The sequence below is a fragment of the Bidens hawaiensis genome, unplaced genomic scaffold (assembly GCF_021521415.1).
Source record: "Bidens hawaiensis isolate Kalapana, Puna unplaced genomic scaffold, B.hawaiensis_p1.1 tig00008152_1, whole genome shotgun sequence".
NCBI lineage: Eukaryota > Viridiplantae > Streptophyta > Magnoliopsida > Asterales > Asteraceae > Bidens > Bidens hawaiensis.
Window position 1 is genome coordinate 422,195 of NW_027491581.1, and position 23,684 is coordinate 445,878.

Below are 23,684 nucleotides of genomic sequence, written 5' to 3' on the forward strand. Positions count from 1 at the left end.
GCCCTCTGACCGGTGGGCTGTACGGCATGTGCAGATCCAGATCTGCTCTGGCTCCAGGCGCCATGTTCACTGGCGCGCGGAGCTGTGAGCCTCCTGCATGAGTATCCCGTGTCTTCCTCATGCTATGCACTTCTTCATCACTGAACTCAGTGTGTGCAGTGTGAACAGAATGCCCTTCTTCCGGCGCGCGCGGCCTCTTTGTAGTCTGCTTATCAAAAGCTTGCCTTTGTGTTTGGTCGGCTAGCTTCTTCTGCTTGACCATTTCGTTGTACTTTTCAATCAGACGCCGCTGCTCGTTTATGAGCCATTCATTCGGATCATTTGCTTCATCTTCTGGACCCATTGGTCCTTTCAGCTTCGCGCCGGCCATATTTTGTAACGTGAGATCGTCTGGAGGAGTTTCAGTCTGGCCGTGAGGGGTTGTGACGAAGGGACGGTTGCTGGTGGTACGCGTAGAATCACGCGGAACCCTCAGAACCTGCTGTCCGTCGTTAACACCCTCACGTTCAATATCCTCCAGAGCTTGATCAACGTTACGAACTCCAGAAACCATGGTGATTGATTTTTTTTTTTTTTTATAGATCTGATGAGATCTGATTGCCGTTTGTAACAACGGATGGCGCCAATGAAGAAACGTGGATCTACTCACTGGTAGCAGATCTACTTTCCTCGGGTGTGATTATACTATTTCACCGATGGTTCTTCTGGATCAGTGTTCTTCCACCTACAAAATGAACAGCGCCGTTACTTACCCCTCAGAAAGGGACAGAGGGGTCCTCTTTGGGGTAACCCTCCGGCGTGAGAATCAGTATATTTGTGGAGAAGATGATAGTGTGTGTAAGAGAATTCCCAGAGTATTGCTTAATTGCTCAATACCCTTTGGTGGTGAAACTGTGTGATTGTATGTAACTGACTGTGAGTGAATGTGATTCAATATGATTGAATGTGTTATCACTGCTTGTAACTGTCAATGATTGAGTATGAATGTGTCATCAAAGTGGAGTTGATGCTGTATTTATAGTGCTAGGGTTACCACCGATTGGGCTCAACCTCGTTGGCTTCCTCCAATCGCACTGCGCCACGTGTCCTCTGGGACACCTGGCGCTTTCTCGTTGGTTGTAATCACGTGGTAACACATGTGTCATGCTGAGTTGTCGACCTTTCATTTGGCAGCTATCAACATCAGCATATTCTTTCTCCTTAAAAAGATACCTTCTGGAAGGTTGTCTGATGTGCACAATCAAGGTTGCCCTAATCCTGATTTGGATAAGGACGAGGTTGATTATGTGCACGTATGATATGCGCTCACCCTGAGGAAGCGCGGGGTCTTCTCTTTATTCTCACGCGCAGAAATTTCATGCGCAGATGTGATATGCACGAGCATGTGATATGCGCCGCGCGCTGATGCGCTGCGCGCATATGTGATGCGTGAGCATATGTGTGCCTGAGCAGATGCGATATACACGGGCATGTGATATGCGCCGCGCGCTGATGCGCCGCGCGCATATGTGATGCGCGAGCATATGTGTGCCTGGGCATATGATGCCTGAGCATGTTTTGTATGCGCCATGCGCATAGGTTTTGGCTTTGTGCCTTCATAATGTCTTTATCTTGTGGGTTGACCCGCCTTGCTCGGTGTTGAGGCGGGTACATACCTCTTCACATATCAACATTAAAACATGGGTCATTACGAAATTAACATTGAACTAAACATTTATACATGCATGGAGGTTAGAAAATATTAGAAATAAATATTAAGTTCTTATACATAAAAAAGTTAAGAATTAAGAAAACAATTTTTCTCATCAAATAAAAATCCATAAATTCTAAAAAAATAACAGGATTCCTACACATACACAACGAAGGAAGAAGAACTACAATTTAACCCGACGACATTGAAGGTCTTTAAATTTATCAATTAGTGATTTCGAATAGAAGTTTTTAGCAATTTTTCTTTCTATGTAAAACAAAGACTAATTCATTTGACACCAACTTTAAAAATCAAACATCTTGATCATTTCATAAAACAAATTAATAATATTCAAATCAAGCATCTTCACTTCGTATGTTTCACATGTTAAGTGGAACATCCACCACACATGGAGCTAGGTCTGTAAACGAACCGAATGAACACGAACAAGGCCTTGTCTGTGTTCGTTCGTTAAGGAAATAATGTGTTCACGAACGGTTCACAAAAAATTACCGAACGAGATTTTATGTTCGTGTACGTTCATTAAGGAAATTAATGTGTTCACGAACGGTTCACGAACACAAATTAACGATCACAAATAAAATCGGCAGAGCCTAGTTATTAAGACCGATGTATTCATCAATGTAAATAACATGTAAATGAATTGAACGAACACGAACAAGGGCATATCCGTGTTCGTTCATTTAACTTTAAACGAACACGAACACTTAATCGAACAAATATTTATATTCGTGTTCGTTTATGTAAAAATGAGCATTTGTGTTCGTTTATGTTTGTTTGTTTAAAATATAAACGAATATAACTGAACAAAGATAAATGAACATATATGAACACCAACAAACTTAAATAAACATAAATGAAAATGCTTAAATGAACACAAATTATCAAATATAAATCTTTAAGTAGATGACTTATTCAAATAATATTTAATTATTTTTATTAATACATAAACAAACATAAATAAACAGACATAAACGAACATTCATGAAAATAAAAGAACGAACGAAACATGTGTTCATGTTCGTTCATTTAATTAAACAAACACGAACATAAACGAACTTCCCGCCGAACAATTCGCGAATAGTTCACCGAACGTTCAGTTCGTTTACATGCCTACATGGAGCTCATCCGGAATTTTTCGTCTGGAGATACAAACTTGCATCGAACGTAGATGTGGGATCCTCCTCTGTCACATAATATTCTTCACTGGGTTTGAAATTTTATAGCATTATGATAAAAATGAATGCTTTTTAAGGAAGTGTGGGAGTTAATGTGATATGTGATATGTGATATGTGATATGTGATATTAAGTTCTTAACATAACTCGAACCATTTGTGACATCCGTCAATTTCGGTTATTTATTTCTATTCGTTTACCCGACCCGAGCTTGTATTAGGATATTTATTATTAATGAAATCGAGTGTTTATTAGTATTTTGTGATGTTTAATTCATTTTATATCGTTTTGGTATTTAAGCATGTTAAATCATCCTTAATAACACTTAGTTTGGCCTAAAAACACATTTATGAAACTATATGGACTAATATTGTCAGAATTGAAACTGCTGGTAGAACCACCCTCCCTGCGTGAAACGTAGGATGGGGGTTGTGTTTTACGTGTGGTGCGGGCCACCGAGCTGTGCTGCAAATTTCGTTTTCTTTATTTTTAGCTCGTTTATCTCTTAATCGTTATCTAAATCGTGTTATAGTTCATATGCAAAAGTTCTGGAATGTTCCTAAGCATATTGTATCTTAAACTTAAGAATTATATCATTTAATTTGAGATAATTATCAAGTTTTAATGATTATCTCAGTCATTGTGAGTTTCAAACAAGTTATCATCGAATTGATGATAAACATGAAGCTTGAATCTGATTCTTATATAAACTAGTCATTCTCCACATTTATTCTCTGTTATACAACTCGTTAATTTCACTTTCTCTTACGAATTCAAGGTTTAATCAATTCACGGTTTGACTTTCAAAAATCAAACGTGTTTTCAAGCTTATCTTTTCTACTTCCTTAATTAAAAATATGGTAAGTCGTCTTCATGAAAAACATTTGTTTTTACCTCTATCAATTTAAAATTGATTGAGTTTTGTTGGGATATCTAATCCCGGAGGGTTCATAAAAGTTAATTATCGTATTTTTCTAATTAGCCTATCTTCTGGTCGGAATTAGTTTTTGGTCCAAAAGAGTTTTATCTTTGTTTTTATGTTTTAATCTGAGGACCATCACCAAAACTCATATTCGTTGTTTGGTTCTGATCCGCATAAGCTTGCTTGAAACTTGTTTATTTCATAACTTGTGTTTTATTTATCTGTTGGTTGTGATTTTAGTGATGACATTCTATATTTTGACTTTAGTTTATTATCTCAAATTTGCAATTCTATTTGCGTTAGATTAGTCAGCACGTTAATTTCCTCGTTTATTATTATTTTATTAATATCTCGCCTAGTTAATAAAGGTGAGTAATTTACACCCTTTTTTCATCTTTTATTTTTGGGGGTAACATGTGTACCATACATATCAAAGTTTATTTATTTGCATCTATGCTTCATCAACCACAATTCGATATTACGTGTCTATGGATTATTGCTCATCGATGATATGCTATATGGTCATGTGTTTAATTTTAATGTTTGTCTAGGCCATCTCATCCTCATCTAGTATGCATACATTACCCTGGTAAGCTAGCTTTGTGCTAGACCGAAAGGGTCAACATATATTTTATTTGGTAATGGCAAGATAATTTAATATCGATGGAGGTGCATTGCCGCTGTGGAAAACAGGGCAGGGATTCTCGACACGGTCACTATATCTTTTCTTTTTTTTATCTCTCCTCTATGGAAAGAAAGAGGGGATGATACGTGGCGTGGGCCGAGGAGCAAGGCAGTAGATAAGATAGAAGAAGGGGTCAGGCTCCCGGTGGAGCAGAGGATACGGTTAGGATAACGAACTTGAAACTTGTTATATATAATTAATGTTGTAATTATTCATATTCACATACAAATTGTTTTGTTTTACAATATAATAATAAATTTAAACTTGTACATTGCTCACTCAACCTTATGTTGACCACTCTCTATTTTTACGCGTGTTACAGATTTGTTGGTTGGAGAATTGGATGCTGGGAAGAAATAGTTTTACTCTAAGTTATTAAATAAAAAGCTAATTTGTATGATGTATTGTTTCTTTTGTTTGTATTGTGATGTACTTCAATTTATGAAATAAATTAATTAGTTATTGTCATTATTATTAATAGTGTCTTGTGAGCTACTGTGCAATCAGTTGCGCCCCTGCATAATATGTCGTATGTTAAGAGTGTAGCACCGTATACGAAATAAAAGTTTTGCGTGATTAAGATGACTCGTTTAAAAAAACAATTTAGGATAGCCTGTTTTAAAAATATTTTGGGTTGACCCGTTAACCCTCTAAGAGTTTTAAAAAAAACTTTGATAATTATTTATTTTTGTTTTTTCCTTTATTTTATAAAGATTTGCAATTTTCAATCTATTTTCAAGACTTTAATACTAAAAGAAACTAATCATATTATTTGATTACTCTAGCGACTCTAAATTATATCTCTTTTCCTTTTTTAAACAATCTTGTAATATTTATTATTCTTTTTACAAATACACTTGCTGATATCCCACTTACAACTCGCCAACATATATGATATATTCAAAAATGCATTAAATGAGTCTTGTATGGGGCTACCCGAATTTATATGATCAGGCTGTCATGTAAAGTTAAAATTTTTTACAACTAATAAAATGAATTGGGTTCGGATTAACAGCTCTAAATTTGTGATAAAGATTTGCTAGATAAGATTTAACTTTGGTTATAATTTAATAAATGCAAGTGTTTAATATTCAATAACTTTGTAAAATCTTAAGTTCTTGACAATTTGACATGGTTATTGGTCAAACATTATAAATATTGTGTTTTTATTCGCCCACGGATCAGTGGCGGAACCAGAACATTTTATCCGGAGGGTCACAAAATAAACATTATTTTTTATACCGTAACCAAATCTTTAAATCCACGCAGCTAATAATCTTAATATATTCTTAACAAAAGTTTTGCTTGAATTGTTTTAAGTGTAATATCCCAATATTATGTCTCTAAATAACAAAATAATGTTAAAAGGGTTAAATAAATTTGTTAAATTGAAACATAAATAATAAAATTAATTCCTTAGTTATATATTTTTTTAAAGGATAGAAAACTTTAAGAGAAATCAAATTAAGTTAATAAAATCAAACGTAACTAAATTAATAATCTAACTCATTTATAAAGTAACAGTTTGGTCTAAAAAAAGTAACTAATAAATAAATAACTTCACAAGCAATAAATAGTAAAAAAACATTTATATGTTCTTCATCTTCCTCACAAGTAGATTTAACCAGCGCCTTCATCTCCGAACACCGGAAAAAAATTTCAAAATGTTTTCTTCACTTTTCTTTTCTTCTTTTCTCACTTCTATTACTCCTCAATGTATATACTTAAAAGGTCAAACTATTAAAAACATTTTGATCTTAGTTACCCTACAAATACCAATTCCGGTCGGCCGGAGGGTCAACGGACCCTCCTGACCCCCTTGTGGTTCCGCCTCTGCCACGCATACCTACATAAACTATTTATTCTGTTTATAAATAGTAATGCATTATTTTTCATTTTTTGAATTTAGACGTAACTAATAACTAGTATAGGCACTTAAATTTGCATTACTAAAGCAAATAAAGTAAATTTTGAATATAATATTATTGTCGTTGTAGTTATACAAAAGAATGACATTTACAAATTATTGATACGTGGTAGATTATAACACTACTTTTAAACTAGCTGTATCAATGCTTTAATTTGTCAAGCTATAATGACGAGTTAAAAACCAATTACGACAATTCGTCTAACAAATAATGACGAGTTCAAGTTGCTAAAGTCATACTGTCATAACATATGTGAACTATGCAATTATAATTATGCATATAAACTATTAAGAGTCTAAGAACACCTTTTATTTAAAGGACGAGTTTCTCATCGGTCTAAAATTCACGTGTTATGTCATAAATATCTTGTAAGATTCGTTTAAAAATTCACATAAACCAACTTTTCTTTTATACATGCTATCGAGATGACATATTTTCTTTTGTATTCTGAAATAAATATTTTAAGAATTAGGGAAAAGTTAAAATTTACATGAAGACAAAAATGAGAAGTTGATAATAATTTATGGCAAAAAAAAACCCCTAAGAAATTCAATAAAAAAATTATAACTTGAATAATAAATAAAAGAGAAAAAAAATGAAACAAAAATGTTTCCCTCGTCATTCCCGTTCAAAGAAAAACGACGAAAATACATAATGCCGAGAAAAAGGAACAATGACAAAATAAACAAAACACACAATGATAAATAAAAAAAGATAAAATAAATCGCAAAATATAACGCATTGCGGAACAAAATAGAAAACAGTGTTGAGTAATATAACACAATATAAAATAAATACACAACGTCAAGGAGAAAAAACACAATGTCAAAGAAAATAGACACAATTAATGACGAAAATAAACACAAAACACAATGATAAATAGAAAACACATTAACCTAGTTTCTTCAACATTGTGTTCCTTTTTTTAGAACAATGAAGACGGTGAAACATTTTTGTGATTTTAATTTTTTCGTTAATTATTAAAATTTAAATTTTGATTTTTTATTAATTTATTATTATTTTTTAGTGGTTTGATTTTTTAGTTAGAAATCATTCTTATCCTTCTTATTTTTGTCCCCATTTATAGATTAACCGGACCATGATAATTAATACGAATAATGTAATATTTGACTTTGATCTAGAATATACTTATATTTTATTATTATATATATTGTAATATAATTAGCATACATAAATTAATGTCAAAATATAAACCTTAGTTATTTAATATCAAAACTAATTAATTTTATTACCTAAGACTCATGTTGATTATATAGAAAGTTATTTAATAAATAGTTAATTTCTACCTACTTGTTATGTCAAGTATTAAAGCCATGATAAGCTGCAAAAGGTATAATCAGCAGGTAGGTGAGAGATTAATTAGGATGTGAATATGTAGTAATTTGTTTTGAAGTGTGAATATGTAGTAATTATAATGTAAATATCTAATCTATTTTATGCAAAATCATAAAAAAAAAATTAAAGACATAATTAAGTGCTTTAATTACAATTAAAACATATCTTTAAGTCATTATTATTTTTGAAATAATAATAACAAAAACAATTTATTAATTTTGTTAATTTATTATCATTTATTATAATTCCTAATAATAAACCAACTATATCAAACATTAAAGCACATTAAATTAATATCCTTTAATTCATTAAAGTGAAAAAAAATCATTAAATTAAGAGGTGAAGATGGATTACATGGCGTAACGATATTATTACAAGTGGACGTGGACCCCACCACCTGCCCGCGAAACATATCTTCATACTATTTCCGGTCCAACTCTTACCTGTAATATTATTTGATATGAAACTTCAAAAAACACACAGTTTGTTCAATGATATATAATCGGATTGGCCTATGATCTCTTTCTCTCTCTCTAGATATATAGATAGTTATACATGTATGTTTCTCTCTCAATATATATATTTGTTATATGTATGTTTCTCTATCAATATATATAGTTGTGTTTGATTAATTCTTGTTTTTAAGTAGACTGAAGATAAAATAATTTTAGAATTCGATTTAATCGGATTGTTCGTGTTTTTTTTACAGAATCAAATAGTTGAGATGGAGAGAATCAACAAGAGGAATTCGAAGTTTCGATGCCTGTTTGGAGGTAAAATTCTGTTTATCTGGCAATTCTGATTGAATTTACTGTTATCAATTATGTTTGAAATTGTGTAATTTTAATCTTGTTAATGTTAAAATTGGATCTGTGTTAGCAGCCCTAGCATATTTTTGTAATTTCTGTATTATTAAATAAAAAGTGTATTTTATGGTCATACACTCATACCTAATGTGGAAGCTAGAGGTCATTGTCCAATTGTTCATTGTGCCTTTTTTGCCATGTATAGTTTTATTTGGATTTTGAGATACCAGGCTTTTTGTTTTCTCAAGTTTTGTGAGTAATGATGAATATTGTTCATTGCAGGACAAATAATTTAGGTTTTAACTTATTTTTTGTTAACATTAAATTGTTGTAATCTGTTGATGTTTAGTTTATTGATTCTCTCAACTTCATGTTGTATTTTAATTCTACTTATAGTTAGTTAATGACAAGTTCGTTATCGATTTCGATTTGAGTTACTAATTTGAACAAACAAATCTGTTTTTTCTAGGAAATGATGAGTTCCCGAGTCAAAGATTTGTCGAATCTAGTTCCCCTGCTAATCCTACCGAGGTGCTTCAAAGTTTTATAACTTTATATATATCATTAGTTACTATATATTTGTATGCAACTTATGAAAGTGATTATATTTGTTGTAGTTAAAACCTGAAGTTGAAAAAATCACTTCTAAACAAAGTAACGGGAATCAGATGAAGAAGTTATTACCTAAAGGAATATTAAATGGAATCTCGTCCAAGAAACGATCGACAAGTATTTTAGCTAAGCTGGTAGGTAGACGTCGAGATTCTTCTGAAATTGTCAATCGATCTTCTGACAAACGTGGAAAGAACAAAGAACGTCTTGTTTGTAATGGGACCTCATGCGAGTGGAGAGGTGCTAAAGAGACCGTATCAGATATAAGTAGTGAAGTTAAAGACGGTTCTACAAGTTCTTCTGACAAACGTGGAAAGAACAAAGAACGTCTTGTTTGTAATGGGACCGCATGCGAGTGGAGAGGTGCTAAAGAGACTGTACCAGATATAAGTAGTGAAGTTAAAAAAACTTCTAAAGATAGAACGAACAAAGAACTTGTTTGTAACGGGACTGCATGCGAGTGGAGCGGTGCTAAAGAGACCGTATCAGAGATACGTAGTAAAGTTGAAAAAGGTTTTAAAAGTGAAAAGAACATAGAACTCGTTTGTAACGGGACTGTGTGCGAGTGGAGGGGTGTCAATATGACCGTATCTGAGATAAGCAGTGAAGTGGAAGAATGTTTTAAAAGTGGTCATGTTGATTATGAAAATGATGAGAATTTGCATGTGTTAAGAAGTGGTTCGGTTAGTGAATCAGAAGAAAAACGTGGAAAGAATGAAGAACTTGTTTGTAACGAGACTGCATGCGAGTGGAGAGGTGCTAAAGAGACCGTATCAGAGATAAGTAATGAAGTAAAAGAATATTTTAAAAGTGGTAATGTTGATTATTATGGATATGATGAGAGCTTGCACTTGTTAAGAAGCGGTACGGTTAGTGAATCAGAAGACACCGTGGAAAGAACGAAGAACTTGTTTGTAATGAGACTGCATGCAAGTGGAGAGGTGCTAAAGAGACCGTATCAGAGATACGTAGTGAAGTGAAAGAAAGTTTCAAAAGCAGTCATGTTGATTATTATGGATATGGTGAGAGTTTGCACGCGTTACGAAGTGGTTCGGTTAGTGAACCAGAAGACAAATATGGAAAGAACAAAGAACTTGTTTGTAATGAGACTGTGTGCGAGTGGAAAGGTACTAAAGAGACTGTACCGGAGTTAAGCAGTGAAGTGATAGAAGATTTCAAAAGTGTTCATGTTAATTATTATGGATATGATGAGAGTAGCGGTTCATTTAGTGAATCAGAAGAAATAACAGTATCTTCTAGAATCATCACTGACCATCATGACCGACTCACGCATTCTATATCGCATATGTCTCAATCGTCCCTAATGAGTGAAGCGACTAATATTTTGTTGGAAAGATGTATAACTGACATTATTGAAGATGAGGAAGCAATAAGTGAGGTTGAAAAAGAAGCCAAACCTAAAGAATCAGGCAAAGTCGCTAGTTTGGTTGCGGTTGGTGATGTATTTGCATCACCTAACGGGTTGGGTTCACTTATGGCTTCTAGCAGTGGGTCAACATCTATTCAACCATCTTTTGATGACCCAAATCATACAAAAAATGTTGGTCATGATGAAGATGAAGTTGATGAGAAGATGATCACCGAGTCCTCTAATCAATGTAGAAGAAAGGTGCAAAAGGATGTCTTTAATTATCAAGAGGACTTACCATTGAAAATGGTAAGATCCAATAAAAGGTTTCAGTCCTCCCTAAAGTCAACCGAGATTTGCTTTAAGAATGAGGATCCGGCTAAATATCAGCCATCGGCTTCTGCTATTGACATTGATGCGCAGGTTTTCTTACTTAATTACCTTATAAAATTATTAGTTAAGATTTGTTAGAAGAACACATGCTATAATATATGATTGTAAAATCTAGCTCCCGCTGAGCTCCAGTTATACACACCGTTAACTAGTATTGATATGCGTGTGCACGCACACGTGCGTATGTATATATCTAGTTGTGAATATGATTGTGAAATCTAGCTGCACTTCAATTTATAATAACTTTATTCCTTTTTAAGCTTCTAGTGGTTTTAGTTGCATTCATGATCATACACTTATGCTATGAACTTAATCTGATTAGGTTCATGGCTTCAAATATTCAAGATTGAGATCATGTGTATATTAATTCGGTTGAGTACCCTTAGAAACAATATAGGCCCGAAAATTTGCTAGGGTGGTCAAGAAACATCATTACATTACTCAAATTCGAAACTTTTATGGTCATCTTTTTTCTGTCTCCTTTTTCTAGTAATTAACATATACTTGAAGAGGAGTGTAGATAAAATATCAATTTGTTTGTAAATCAAATCTGCTGTTTACTTAAAATCTTGACACATCCCTATTTTACTTGTTTGGTTGATGCCTATTAATGATATACTCAAATTAACAAACATTCTTTCTGTTTCAACGGTCAAGAAATTTAATCGTTTTTTACTGTTTCAATACAGGTGTATGGACCTGAATCAGAAGATCTAGCCTTCATTGAGAGTATGAACACTCGTCTTCAAGGTAATTATTTGGCTTTTCTAATTGCATATACTCTTTTGTTTTTAACCTATTAAATTTATTTTTCAACTCCCATCACTATTGCATTGGAATTATTGCATTTGATGTTTAGAAAGCTTTGTCTACATAATATTCATAGTCCTGAATCCTGATATAATATGAACTATTTTCGTTGTACGTTTTATTCACACATAAGAAATTTCTTTACGAGTTTGAACTTTTAATATAGTGACTACAAGTTTCTTCACGTAGGGTAACGGACCAAAATGGTTTGAACTTTTTATAATTAATACGCATCTCAAATTAATACGATTACAAGACTTGACCTAATAATACATTTCCAATGGTCGGTCGATTCATTTACTTATTTTGGAAAATTATCCTTAATGATATTCGAGTCATAAATATTTCGGCCTGCATACATGCATACTACGTGATCTTTTACGTATCGGAAATGATACCAATCTTGACCTAATAATGCATCTAACAAGTTGGAGATAAAATATAAACTCATAATTACAATTAAACAAGTTTAAAATGTCCCCTCTAAAAATTTATATGCTTTACATCATAAGTTCATAACCGTCTATAATCCATTATTATTGAACTCTTTTCCTTAACATTTTCAGATTTAAAGAAAGATCTTCATCAGCTGACAGTCGAGGATAATTTCTGTCAAACTCAGACTTATACCAAAAGTCAAACACTTTGGTCAACTATCTGCGTATATGGAACATATCCTACAAACTTTAGAAAATCATGATACAAATGAGACCCTACATCATCATATTGATCACATACTACTTAACTGTCTTGAGTATTATTATGAAGATACAGCGTTATTAAGGTTTGAAAAAGGCTTGTTTTATGACTATGTTGAACAAATGCTCATTAGAGCCTCAAAGTCAGCGGCAGTGTACCCGTGGATCAACCCTGTGAAAAGAGAAGGTCAACTCGGGTTACTGAAACCGGATCTTGAGGATCAGATTCGTAATGTGGTTTACGAGATAGAAAAGGATTATGATGAGGATTTTTGTGAAATTTATTACGACAAGGACTCGGAGTGGGTGCAACCGACGAATGATATCGACAGTTTAGGTATGTTAATTGCAGAGTTGGTGCTAAATGATTTATTACAGGAGGTTGTAGATTTATAACCGTATTAACCGTAACCAGTGAAGGTAACAGTTTGAAAGAGAGTTTCACTTTCTAGAGCTAAAATTGCCAAACAAAGAACTTAGACATTGTCATGAACATGTATGGTGATTTGGTTCTCTTTTGTTTTTTGGATTTTATGGAATAACCTATTTTGAAAGAATTTGCCATGCTTATGTTCATTTGGAACAAATATTCGCATGTTTTTATAGTATAGAAACGTAAAAAACCATTAAAACCGACCGGACCTTTTAATCTTAAGAAAGTCAGACGGTTTGGCTGGTTTAAGATTCAAAGAGTTTGGTTTTTGTGGTTTGATGGTTTAACGGTTTGGTTCAGTTTGAAACTTGATGCCAACAAGTCGTTTAAACTTTAAACTTTGCTATATATATTTTTTCCTACTTTTGGGATATGTTGTTATCATATATGTATTATGATTATTAACTATTGTTATAATTTTAAAAGTTATCTTACAAACTAATGATTTTGAAAAAGAAAAAACAGTTTCAAACTGTGAAAACCGTATCGCTAAACCATCAAACCAGCAGTTCGTCAAGGATTTTTGTCAAAACGGGACCAACAACACCTTGTTTCGGCATGATGCATATGGTTTCCATGGTCCAACGCTGGACATAAACCCCACCCCTTGGAAAGGGTAAAGCCTTATCCAATTTCTTGACACCGCTAATGATAATAATAATATAACAAAATAGATCCAGGTGATTTATTATCTATGATTATCATGTATTGATCTTATAGTATGTTATCATGAAGATTATACCCTTTAATATTCATTCAATATGTATTTAAAACATATACCTTTTATTTAACAGGAATAGTCATGTAGATTTATGTTCCAAAAGTAGTATATAACATACGGTATAAAATTAAGAACACAATCAGTCAACCTGAAACCACGGACCAGTCTAGCCAGACCGGTCCATTTTGACTTAGTACCCTATCAAGAACCATTCGAACCGGTCTGAGCTGCAGGTGGCGACGACGAAGATGATATTATTGCTGGAGTCAACAGTTTTGCGTTTTTTACCTTTAACACGCTGGTCAGAACAGCCAAAGGCGTCACATCTCCGACCACCGTCACCTTCTTAGCGGCAAATTCTATTTTGAATGACATTACACCTGAAATTATATTATTATATTAGATTCTATATAACTAAACAAGAATAAAAATTTATGTATTCTATATTGGTATTGATAGAAAGCAATGAATCAACAATACCTTCAATCTTGGAGAGATGTTTTTTCATTTTCCTTTCACAGCCTCTGCAGTGCAGTGCCACCTCCAGGACCACCACCTGGTTGGAAGAAGGTGGTGGATGTGGCGGTGAAGGCGGAGATGATGGTTCTGGTGGTGGTTGTGGTGTGGGCGGAAGCGATGACAATAAATCATGATCTTTCTTCTTGAAAGTCCTTTCATTATTAATATCAAGATGTTCACGCGGTGGTGATGGTGGTGGTAGCGACGATGAGGGTGGCATAACATGGTGAAACTCGGATGTAGCTATGTTATTCAACAAGCACCTTGAAGAACTTGCCGGACTTATGAAATCACTTGTGTTTAGAAATTCATCATCTTTAGCATATGTGACACTCTTTCTTTTTATATCACCGCCAGCTTCCACCTCTGGCTTCTGGTTCCAGAGGTGGGGTTGGTCAGTGGTGGCAGTGGTGGTGGAGTGAGAAGGAAAGATAAGGCCTTGACCAAGTCTTTTCTCATCTCGGATGATGGGATTGTGACGGTCAATTGCTCGACTGCCACCACAAGCGGTGGAAGAGGAAGGCGAAGGTTCTTCAAGAACTATGGAATCCATCAACACATGGGTAGTGGATTGTAGCTTCATTAGCATAGAATATATTCACCACTTTGAAAACTCTTAAGGGAAATGGTTTAGCCACCATAAAGTTATCACACCAACTCAAGATATTCTACAATATATTCCCACGTAACTATAATTTATATCATCATTAAAGTGAATGTGGAATGTACAAGTGTTTATATGATTCATATAGTTTTACTAAAAACTGTTTTCGAAACGGAGGTCCATAGCATATATTCTTGTAAATTTTTATACATGTAATACATCTAATTATGTCGGTTTATTATGTCAATACAAAAATTTGCTTACATTTGTGCAATCTCAATTGACACTGAGTGACCAAATCAATCGGGTTAGGTCTAGTGGTCCAGTTTGTTTACGTACAACAACAAATTGATGGTTAGGTACGTCGTGCTACAAAGATGGTTAGGTCTAGGTTCGATCTATGTAACAACATGATTCTTTCGTTTCAAGCCAACAAAAATCAAAGAATTGAAAATGATATGATGATGCCAAAGGGATCTCGATTTTGATCTTATCGAGTGTTATATAATTGTTTTAGTTTTATAAATAAATAAAAGTCTTGTTCGATTAAATATCCGTTAAAGTTGAAAAGGAGAGGAATAATTTTTTTGAAATGTTGATGGAATATTAGTATCATGTTCTTTTATTCCAAAGGAACTAAAACTTTCTCGTCCATTTGATGGAAAAGACCACAAATCATGATTATTTGTTGTTCTTTTTATATGCAATCAGTAAATCCATACAATGTGATCTTAAATATAAATATTTAATGAAAATTATTTGTTAAGTTTATTAAACATATCATCAAAATCAAACATTAAATTTCAAATTCTGGTTAATTCTGATACATATTGACTATTGTGATGGTTTTTGCCACATGTAATGAGCGGCAAAATAGGACGAAATACATGAGCGGCAAAGTAGGACGAAATAGGGTGAGAAATGGCTACAACCCCACCCCCCAATTTGAGGGGCGAAAGAGGGTGGGTTGGTTATTATCGCCGGCTTTGTTTAGATATAATAATAAAAGTGACTGTTTACCACGGTCACATATATTTAAAAAAATTAATTAAAAAACTTAATATAAATACCAAAACAATTCAACTATTTTCACCATATCATACACAAACTCAAATATAAATACCAAACTAATTCAACCATTATCACCATTTCATACTTCTTCATATTTTCATTTCATACTATCTCACAATGGATTCCTCGAACTCTTCCGACATTTGGGATCAAGTAATTAAGGAGAGTCAGAGAATTCGTCAAATGCAACAACGAGCGTTGGAGGAGAGTGAAGAGGTCACGAGCGCAATGCGGGTCGTCGCCAATAAGATAGTGTTTGGCTCTACTAGCTATTCGTCACAACGTAGGCGATGGTATATATCCTTCGGGATCGTAACGAAGCGAACGATCGTTTGATGAAGGACTACTTTAACGACATACCTACATTCAACATCGTTACGTTTCAACGTCGTTTTTGGATGTATATGCGTTTATTTTTGCGCGTCGTGGGAGATTTGGAGCGAGAGTATACGTGTTTTCAACAAAAACCCGACACAAGAGGATATTTAGGATTCACCGCCATCCAAAAGTGTAATTCGGCTCTACGCATCCTCACATACGGCAACACGACCGACATCAACGACGAGTATTTAAAGATGGCTGATAAAAGATGCGAGATTCGTTGGAGAATTTTTGCATCGGTAAAATTTAAATTGTTTATATTAATTATTGTTTTTAATATAAATATTTTTAATAATTTATTTGTATAGGAATAATATAATTTTACACTAGTCGTTATCTGAGGATTCCAACTTCAAACAACCTGACTCACATATACGATATAAACGAAAGCAAACATTTTTTTCCCGGCATTATCGGGAGTATAGATTGCATGCATTGGGAGTGGACCAATTGTCCAACTGCATGGCGAGGTCAATACACTCGTGGTGACCATGGAGTACCAACGGTTAGTTTTCAAGCCAACGATACCTTCTATCGTCACGGATACTATTTGGGAGATGGGATATATCTAGAGTACTCGATCATCGTCAAAACGTTTCAAGACCCGATCGAAGAAAAAAGAGAATACTTTAAGAAGAAGCAAGACTCCGCGCGAAAGGATATTGAGAGGTGTTTCGAGGTTTTCAAAAAAATGTTGGCATTATGTGAAAAGCCCATGTCGTGTATGGTCGATGGCTAAAATGAGCGATGCCATGTATACGTGTATCATATTGCATAATATGATTTTAGAAGACAAGGGCAAAGCAATATGTCAACACTATATACCAAGAAGCATTCCAAAACAGTTCCCTGAACCAACCGAAGAGCAACGAACGCAAAACATTCACGAGCTCACGTCAAGTGAGATACGTAACCAACTTAAGGCGGATTTGGTTCAACGCGTGTGGGATAATCGTCCCGTTGAAGTCAAAGATGAGGACGAAGACGAAGATGAAGACGAGAACGAGGAGGATTGGGCGCCACGTATCACAATTCGTTAGTTTGTAACCCCTACACTACAGATGGCCTTACAAAAATGGTAATATTGGTTCTTTAATTTTCTTTGACAAATATTTTAGACCTGATTAACATAATAATTAATATAATAGTTTAAATATAAGAATCTAGTCATTTTGTTGATTCCCTTATTACAGTAGAAACTCGATAAATTAATACTCGATTATTTAATAAAATCTCTAGGATAATATTTTTTGCTGGTCCCAACTTGAGGATAGGGTGCTAAATTAATAATTCGCTAAAATTATAAGATAATACATTTTGGATAATTTCTTTAGACCCCATATAAAATATAAATTAATAATTCCTTATATATAGTATATTACATGAATGATTTATGAAAGTTTCTTGAAAAATGATTCAATTGTCTTTTGTTTTTTGTTGAAATCAATATCCCCTTGAATCTCGTCTCTAATTTTCCTTAGCATGGTAAGAACTTCTGGTGTTATTTTCTCATAGCTCAACAAGAAATTGTTCAATGTGATTGCCACTTTAATAGCTTCGTTTCGCGAAGGGGGCTCCATTGTAGAACTTTCATCATCTTCTTCATCGATATCATCTTTATTAATTCCAATAACGCTTTCAATAATTTCTTCATCAGTCAACAACTGTGCAACTACATTTTCTTCTGGGTGAGTCAGAACATCTTCGACATCCATTGCATTGCGATAACCCAACTCTTTGATCAAATTATGGAGTTCTTGAGTGCTTTCACCACCTTCATCTGAGTTCTCAAAAGTCATGTTATCTAGTTCTCAAAAGTCATGTTATATGTTGATGGAAGTTTAATTAAGTGGAAGCTTGAAAGGTGTTTGTAAACTAAGTATTCTACTATAAATTAATAAAAATATTAATTAATATATAAATTAATAATTATTAATTTATCTATTAATTAATAAATCTTTTAATTAATAAATTTTGGTGGTCTCAAGTGTATTATTTTGTAGAGTTACTATTGTACATGCATGTCTCTTTTGCTTCTTTTTATTTATAGACTAGTCAGAGTGTATTCGTTGATGTGACGGGGCATATGGCCGAAAGGACATCATAACGTGGTCTATTCGTTGATGTGACGGGAATTTGGTCAGCGGTTTGATTCGTTAGACACGAAACTCTCTATAGCAAATGAAAGAGAAAATCAAATTAAGTCATGATAGGCCTTTTTCTAAGTAAACGTAAGTAGATATAAAAAAACATCAAAATGTGGTTGAAAATTTAATATGATGAAAACGTATATTATTTGAAGCATAAAAGTACGAGTAAGACTTAAAAGAAAAACAAAATTAACCATGCGTATCTCTCATGGTTGGCCGCGATATCCAAGTATCCAACCACATTCATTCACTATTTATGTCAACTTCTAAATGTTTGTATGTATTAGAGCTAGTGATAAACTTCAATGAGAGATCTTAACCCCCAAAATCGGACTTATTTTGTAATCGTTAAAGCCGACATCAAGAAAGAATTTTGCCCAATCTTTTTCGGTCCTCTCTCTTCCAGACAACAAATTCATCATATGCATATCCAAGAAAAGTTGAGTTTCGAGTAAATCATTATTTTCTTTGTGAACCTTCACGACCATGTCTATAATAATCAGTTTTCCTTTATTTTTCTTGCTCGGAATCGCTTCTTTGCATCTCTTTAGTATCTTCACGCATTCGCCATCACTCCAATCATATAATATTAACTATATTATTTTACACGATAAATAATAAAAAAAAAGTAGTTAAAAGAAATACTGAAAGAAATTGTTGAAAAGAAACTAATGGCTACATTGGGAGATATTAGTTAGGGTATGGTATAACATCAATATATGAAAAGGAGAAATGCTTAGAATACCTTAAGCAAAACTGCATTTGCTTTAGGAATGGCTTCAAACATGTCTCTACCAACATAACTCAAGTTTTTACTTCCAACCAAACCATCCACTACATGAGGAAGATCAAAGTTGATGCACCTAATATTGGGAAAAGCTTTGGCAATAGCGTCGGCAACAGTCCCAGTGCCACCCCCAACATCGACAATGGAATCCAACCCTTCAAAAATACCCTCACAATGTTTAAGGACGACACTCGTAACAATCCTTGAATCACTAGCCATGCCTTCATTAAAGAATTGATTAAGCTTCGGATGTTGGCCTACCAAATCCCAAAACGACCTCCCATTGGTTGTGTGAAAAGGGGTGGCATCATCATTTTGGAACCATTTGCTCATATTTTCCCATGGATCCATTAATATTGGATTCACCACGGATAGTAAAAAGGGCCTAAGGCTTAATGGCTCTTCCTTTAGAAGCAATCTAGAAGTAGGGGTTAACACATAGCCTTGATCTCCTCCCTCCTCGTCGTTACCTATGGGTGTGGTGGATACACTTTGTTTCATAAAAAAACCCGAGTGAACAAGAACACACATAAGCCGATGGACAAAAGGAGTTCGCTCCTGGTTTATGCAGAGGGCTTTAACTAATTCAGAAAGTAACATTGGTGAACCGTGACGATTAATAATATCGGGTATTTCTAGCTGAATTGCACATTTAAGTGACATGGGTTTTATAAAGCTGAAAATATGGTTCCATATGTGATTTTGAGAATCAAGTAACTCATCTTTAGATAGCTCAACATTTTGCAAATTCGTCAATATATAGACGAATTGTAATATTCAATAATTTATGTATAATTACTTGGAACCACTTGCTAACTGAAATCACTATAACAAACCACATATCATGGATATCTTCCACGTTTTATACTAAATTGCCACATATAACAATGACATCTTCATCTGAAATATTATATCTTTGGCTGTTGATTCTTAGGATTATCTCTTCTTCGAGTGTATGGACATGGGAATATATTATACATATATTTTCATCGTAAACGTAAATGTATGACATTTTTTCAAGTGAACAATGTCGGATCTTGAACGCATAATATAAATGGGTCGGAGAAAATTGAACAATAATTCAACTGAGCCGGACTCAATACATATACTTTTCTTTTTTCAGAAAAAATACACCAGTACACGAAAAAGGTGGGTAGGCCGCGGCTCGGTCTTGTCCGTGAAAAGGTCTGCCAGTGCAAATGAATAAGCTAAGTGAAAGATTTGAAATATTCTTGAATATCATAATTCAGCATTTACTTTGTATAATTGCAAATATTTGAACCCGCAACCTCAATTTTGTAAGAAGGAACACCATACCAATAGATTAATAAATCACGAGTAAAAACTAGGGCTGACGTATCACTTTAACAGTAGATTATAATACAATGCGTCAATTTCCATTAATAATAAATCATTAAATTTACAATAAAACCAAAATTTGAGTACATACTTCTTTAAAACTCGTTTATAAAAGTCCTTCCTAATTTATTTCTTCATTTACAAAAACTCTTGATACTTTATTTCCTGAAGCCTCGATCAATTCTTGTCAGATGGTCATGGAACCTAACGGAGATGAAAACAAACAAAAGCACATAGTGGGTGGATAACAAAATTATAATTTATAGGAAGTTTAACTTATACAATTAAACTTGTAACATATGATCTTGTAATTTGTGACATATAATAAGTTTTTTTTGTAGAACAGCTAAATATTATTGTACCATATGGGGATTGAACATTTGACCATTGAATTCACACCTTCGATAGATGGTAAGAAACAAGTATGTAGCATGGAATGTGTTGATAGAAGCTGCTACGATTATGTAACATCCTGAATATTATAATGATAAATAAAAAAAGTTACGTTTAGTGATTTCGCGTTATTGAGTAAGTAATACCGAGTAAAGAACGGATCATGGATTTAGATTAATTAAAATGGATTAAGGGTAATGGGCCTTATGTCCATGGGCTTTAAGGGATATAAATATCCCCTTAAACCATCCTAAAACCCTAACTATCATTTCCATCTTTCATAAATCTCTACACACTCAAAAACACACACATACACTACACCTCATACGGCCGAGAGAGAGAGAGCGGATTCGAGTCCAAAAATCAAGCCGACCATTATTAGATCTTCAATATACGAGATAACCAAGCAAACCGCGACCACACCGAACGTATAAAAGGTATGTTTTGATCCTAAAGATTTCGTTTTTATAAACGTTTAGTCTTGAAACTTAGAACGAGAGTAGATCGGGTATAAACGAAACATAAGGTTGTAAACTTGATGATAAAAACGAGTGTAATGAACCCGAAAATGGAAACGACTCGATTAATGAACCCTTAACATTAGTATTGAACGTTTTTACCATAAAGGTCCAAACTTTACGTCATTCCGGGCTAAGTTTTACCCAAACAAGGCCATGGGAATGATCGTGGGACTTGTTAACGCCATACCCATGGATTTCTCGGTAAAACGATGATGATTTTGGAGATTAAGGATGAACAGCGGCGGCCGCTGCACAACTTCGCCTACAAGCGAACTTCGCCTGCAAGCAAGTTCGCCTAACTGGTAACTTCGCCTAAGGCCAAGTTCGCCTAACTGATAACTTCGCCTGGTGACAAGTTCGCCTAACTGATAACTTCGCCTGGTGACAAGTTCGCCTAACTGATAACTTCGCCTGGCATATGTTCGCCTAGGGTTAACTTCGCCGAACACTAATTTCGCCTATGCTTAAGTTCGCTTAATGTTAAGTTCGCTTATTGTTAAGTTCACTTAATGATAAGTTCGCTGGAGTTAGAAAATGAGAAAATAAATTAAAATCCTAATGGAAAATGCGTTAAGACAGTTAATGAAAATAAAATTTTTCCAAGCTGACCTGGCAGCTCGACCCCAGCCAGGGGCTCTGCCCCTTGGACCCTGCTAGGGGCTGCCGCCCCTAGACCCTGCTGCCAGGGGCGCTGCCCCCGGACCCCCGTTCGTTGTGGGTTATATAAAGATAGAAATACAACATGAGTAGTAGTAGTTAATTAATACATGTAAATATTATACAGTTAGCCGTGCACAACTCAAGAAGGGAATAACGATTAACGAAGAGCGTAACAGGATTCAGGTGAATTTCTAGCCCCACTTCTGTGTTATGTTTTCGGGGCTGTGTGCATACTCTATATGTTTGTTAATACACTTATCCTAAGCGATAAGTGTATGCCTTATATGAATGATGTGAAATGTATGAATGATTGCTTGTTAGTACGTGAACGATCTTCGGATATTACACGTACTGTCAGGTTGTAGTGTTACGTATAAGGTAAGTATAATGTATTTGCTTATATGTATGAATGCGATAAGGTTAACAAACGAAAGAAAGGCATGGTTGTATGGTAACGAAGAGGGACCAGACCCTAATAATATCTGTGATGTTAGGGACCAGACCCTAATAATATCTGTGATGTTAGGGACCAGACCCTTATAATATCTGTGATGTTAGGGACCAGACCCTAATAATATCTGTGATGTTAGGGACTAGACCCTAATAATATCTGTGGTGTTAGGGACCAGACCCTTATAATATCTGTGATGTCAGGGACCACACCCTTATAATATCTGTGAGGTTATAGGGCGAAAGGCTCTTTAAAACGTATGATTATGTATGTAAAGAAAGTATGAAGGTAAGAAGGAAAGTGTATGCACTTATGTGTGTATGAAAGAAAGTTAAGAGGTTAAGTATGAAATGTAAGAAGGTATTGTATGAGTATGTGATTAACTAGAACTCACTCAGCGTAGCTGACTTTTAGTATGCACGTGGGTGAGTAGAATGAAGCAGGTAGCTTGAGGAGGACACATGGCAGAGTTGGACGAAGCTGGCATCTGAAGATTTTGCTATGATGTTTTATTTTAAAAGACTATGTTCTGTTTTTAAATAACTATGAATGCTCGATAAGACAAGAATTATGGTTAGGGAATGTAATGGTTTGAATGTTTTTAATGTTCCGCGAATGTTTTAATTAACTCTGATATTTAGAACTGCGTTTATGAGTAAATCCAACACGAAAGTAGGGCTACCGGTAATGGGGCCTTACAGATTATGGCGATATTAACTTAAAGAGAAGTGACTTGATGATGATATTAGATACGAATTCAGACTTGTAGTATGAATAAAGTTTATTTTAACTATATTTGTCATAATTAAGAATTATCTATTATCTAATTAGTATAAAAGAGAAGTTTGGTGTCACAAACAACTTTTTTTAGGTTTTTATCTATACTATATATAAAGCATGAGTTAGAGACTTCTTAAATTTTAAGAGGTACAAAACTCATTGATTTATATACAATACATATGTAACAACCCAGCTACCACCGCACCATAATATTGTCCGTTTTGGCCGGGACGTACCAAACCGAAAGTGTTGGTTTTTGTTTCCATTCGATTATATTGGGTGGATTTTTTTTATGTTTGTTTCGTTTCTAAATTTAATTAGATTTGATATATTTTTATTAAGATATAAAACAATAAAAAAAATCACAATCTACAATCTACGTATTAA

The 23,684-nt window shown here is 34.2% G+C and overlaps 1 protein-coding gene and 1 pseudogene across 1 annotated transcript; both read right to left on the reverse strand.

Moving 5' to 3' along the window:
* Nucleotides 1-13,786: 13,786 nt before the first annotated feature.
* LOC143637204 (uncharacterized) lies at nucleotides 13,787-14,784 on the reverse strand. Its single transcript, XM_077104650.1, has 2 exons — nucleotides 14,102-14,784; nucleotides 13,787-14,001 (listed from the first exon to the last, which is right to left on the reverse strand). Exons 1-2 carry the CDS (start codon nucleotides 14,727-14,729, stop codon nucleotides 13,823-13,825), a joined length of 807 nt encoding a protein of 268 aa, XP_076960765.1. The 5' UTR covers nucleotides 14,730-14,784; the 3' UTR covers nucleotides 13,787-13,822.
* A 3,798-nt stretch (nucleotides 14,785-18,582) lies between these two features.
* LOC143637237 (trans-resveratrol di-O-methyltransferase pseudogene) lies at nucleotides 18,583-19,883 on the reverse strand (annotated as a pseudogene).
* Nucleotides 19,884-23,684: the final 3,801 nt, after the last annotated feature.

Excerpts from the sequence above, each read along its gene's own strand:
- LOC143637204 (XM_077104650.1), bottom strand. The coding sequence starts at position 14,729 with ATGCTAATGAAGCTACAATCCACTACCCATGTGTTGATGGATTCCATA. Across the intron at positions 14,002-14,101 it reads ACATCTCTCCAAGATTGAAG|GTGTAATGTCATTCAAAATA; the intron begins GTATTGTTGATT and ends ATATAATTTCAG.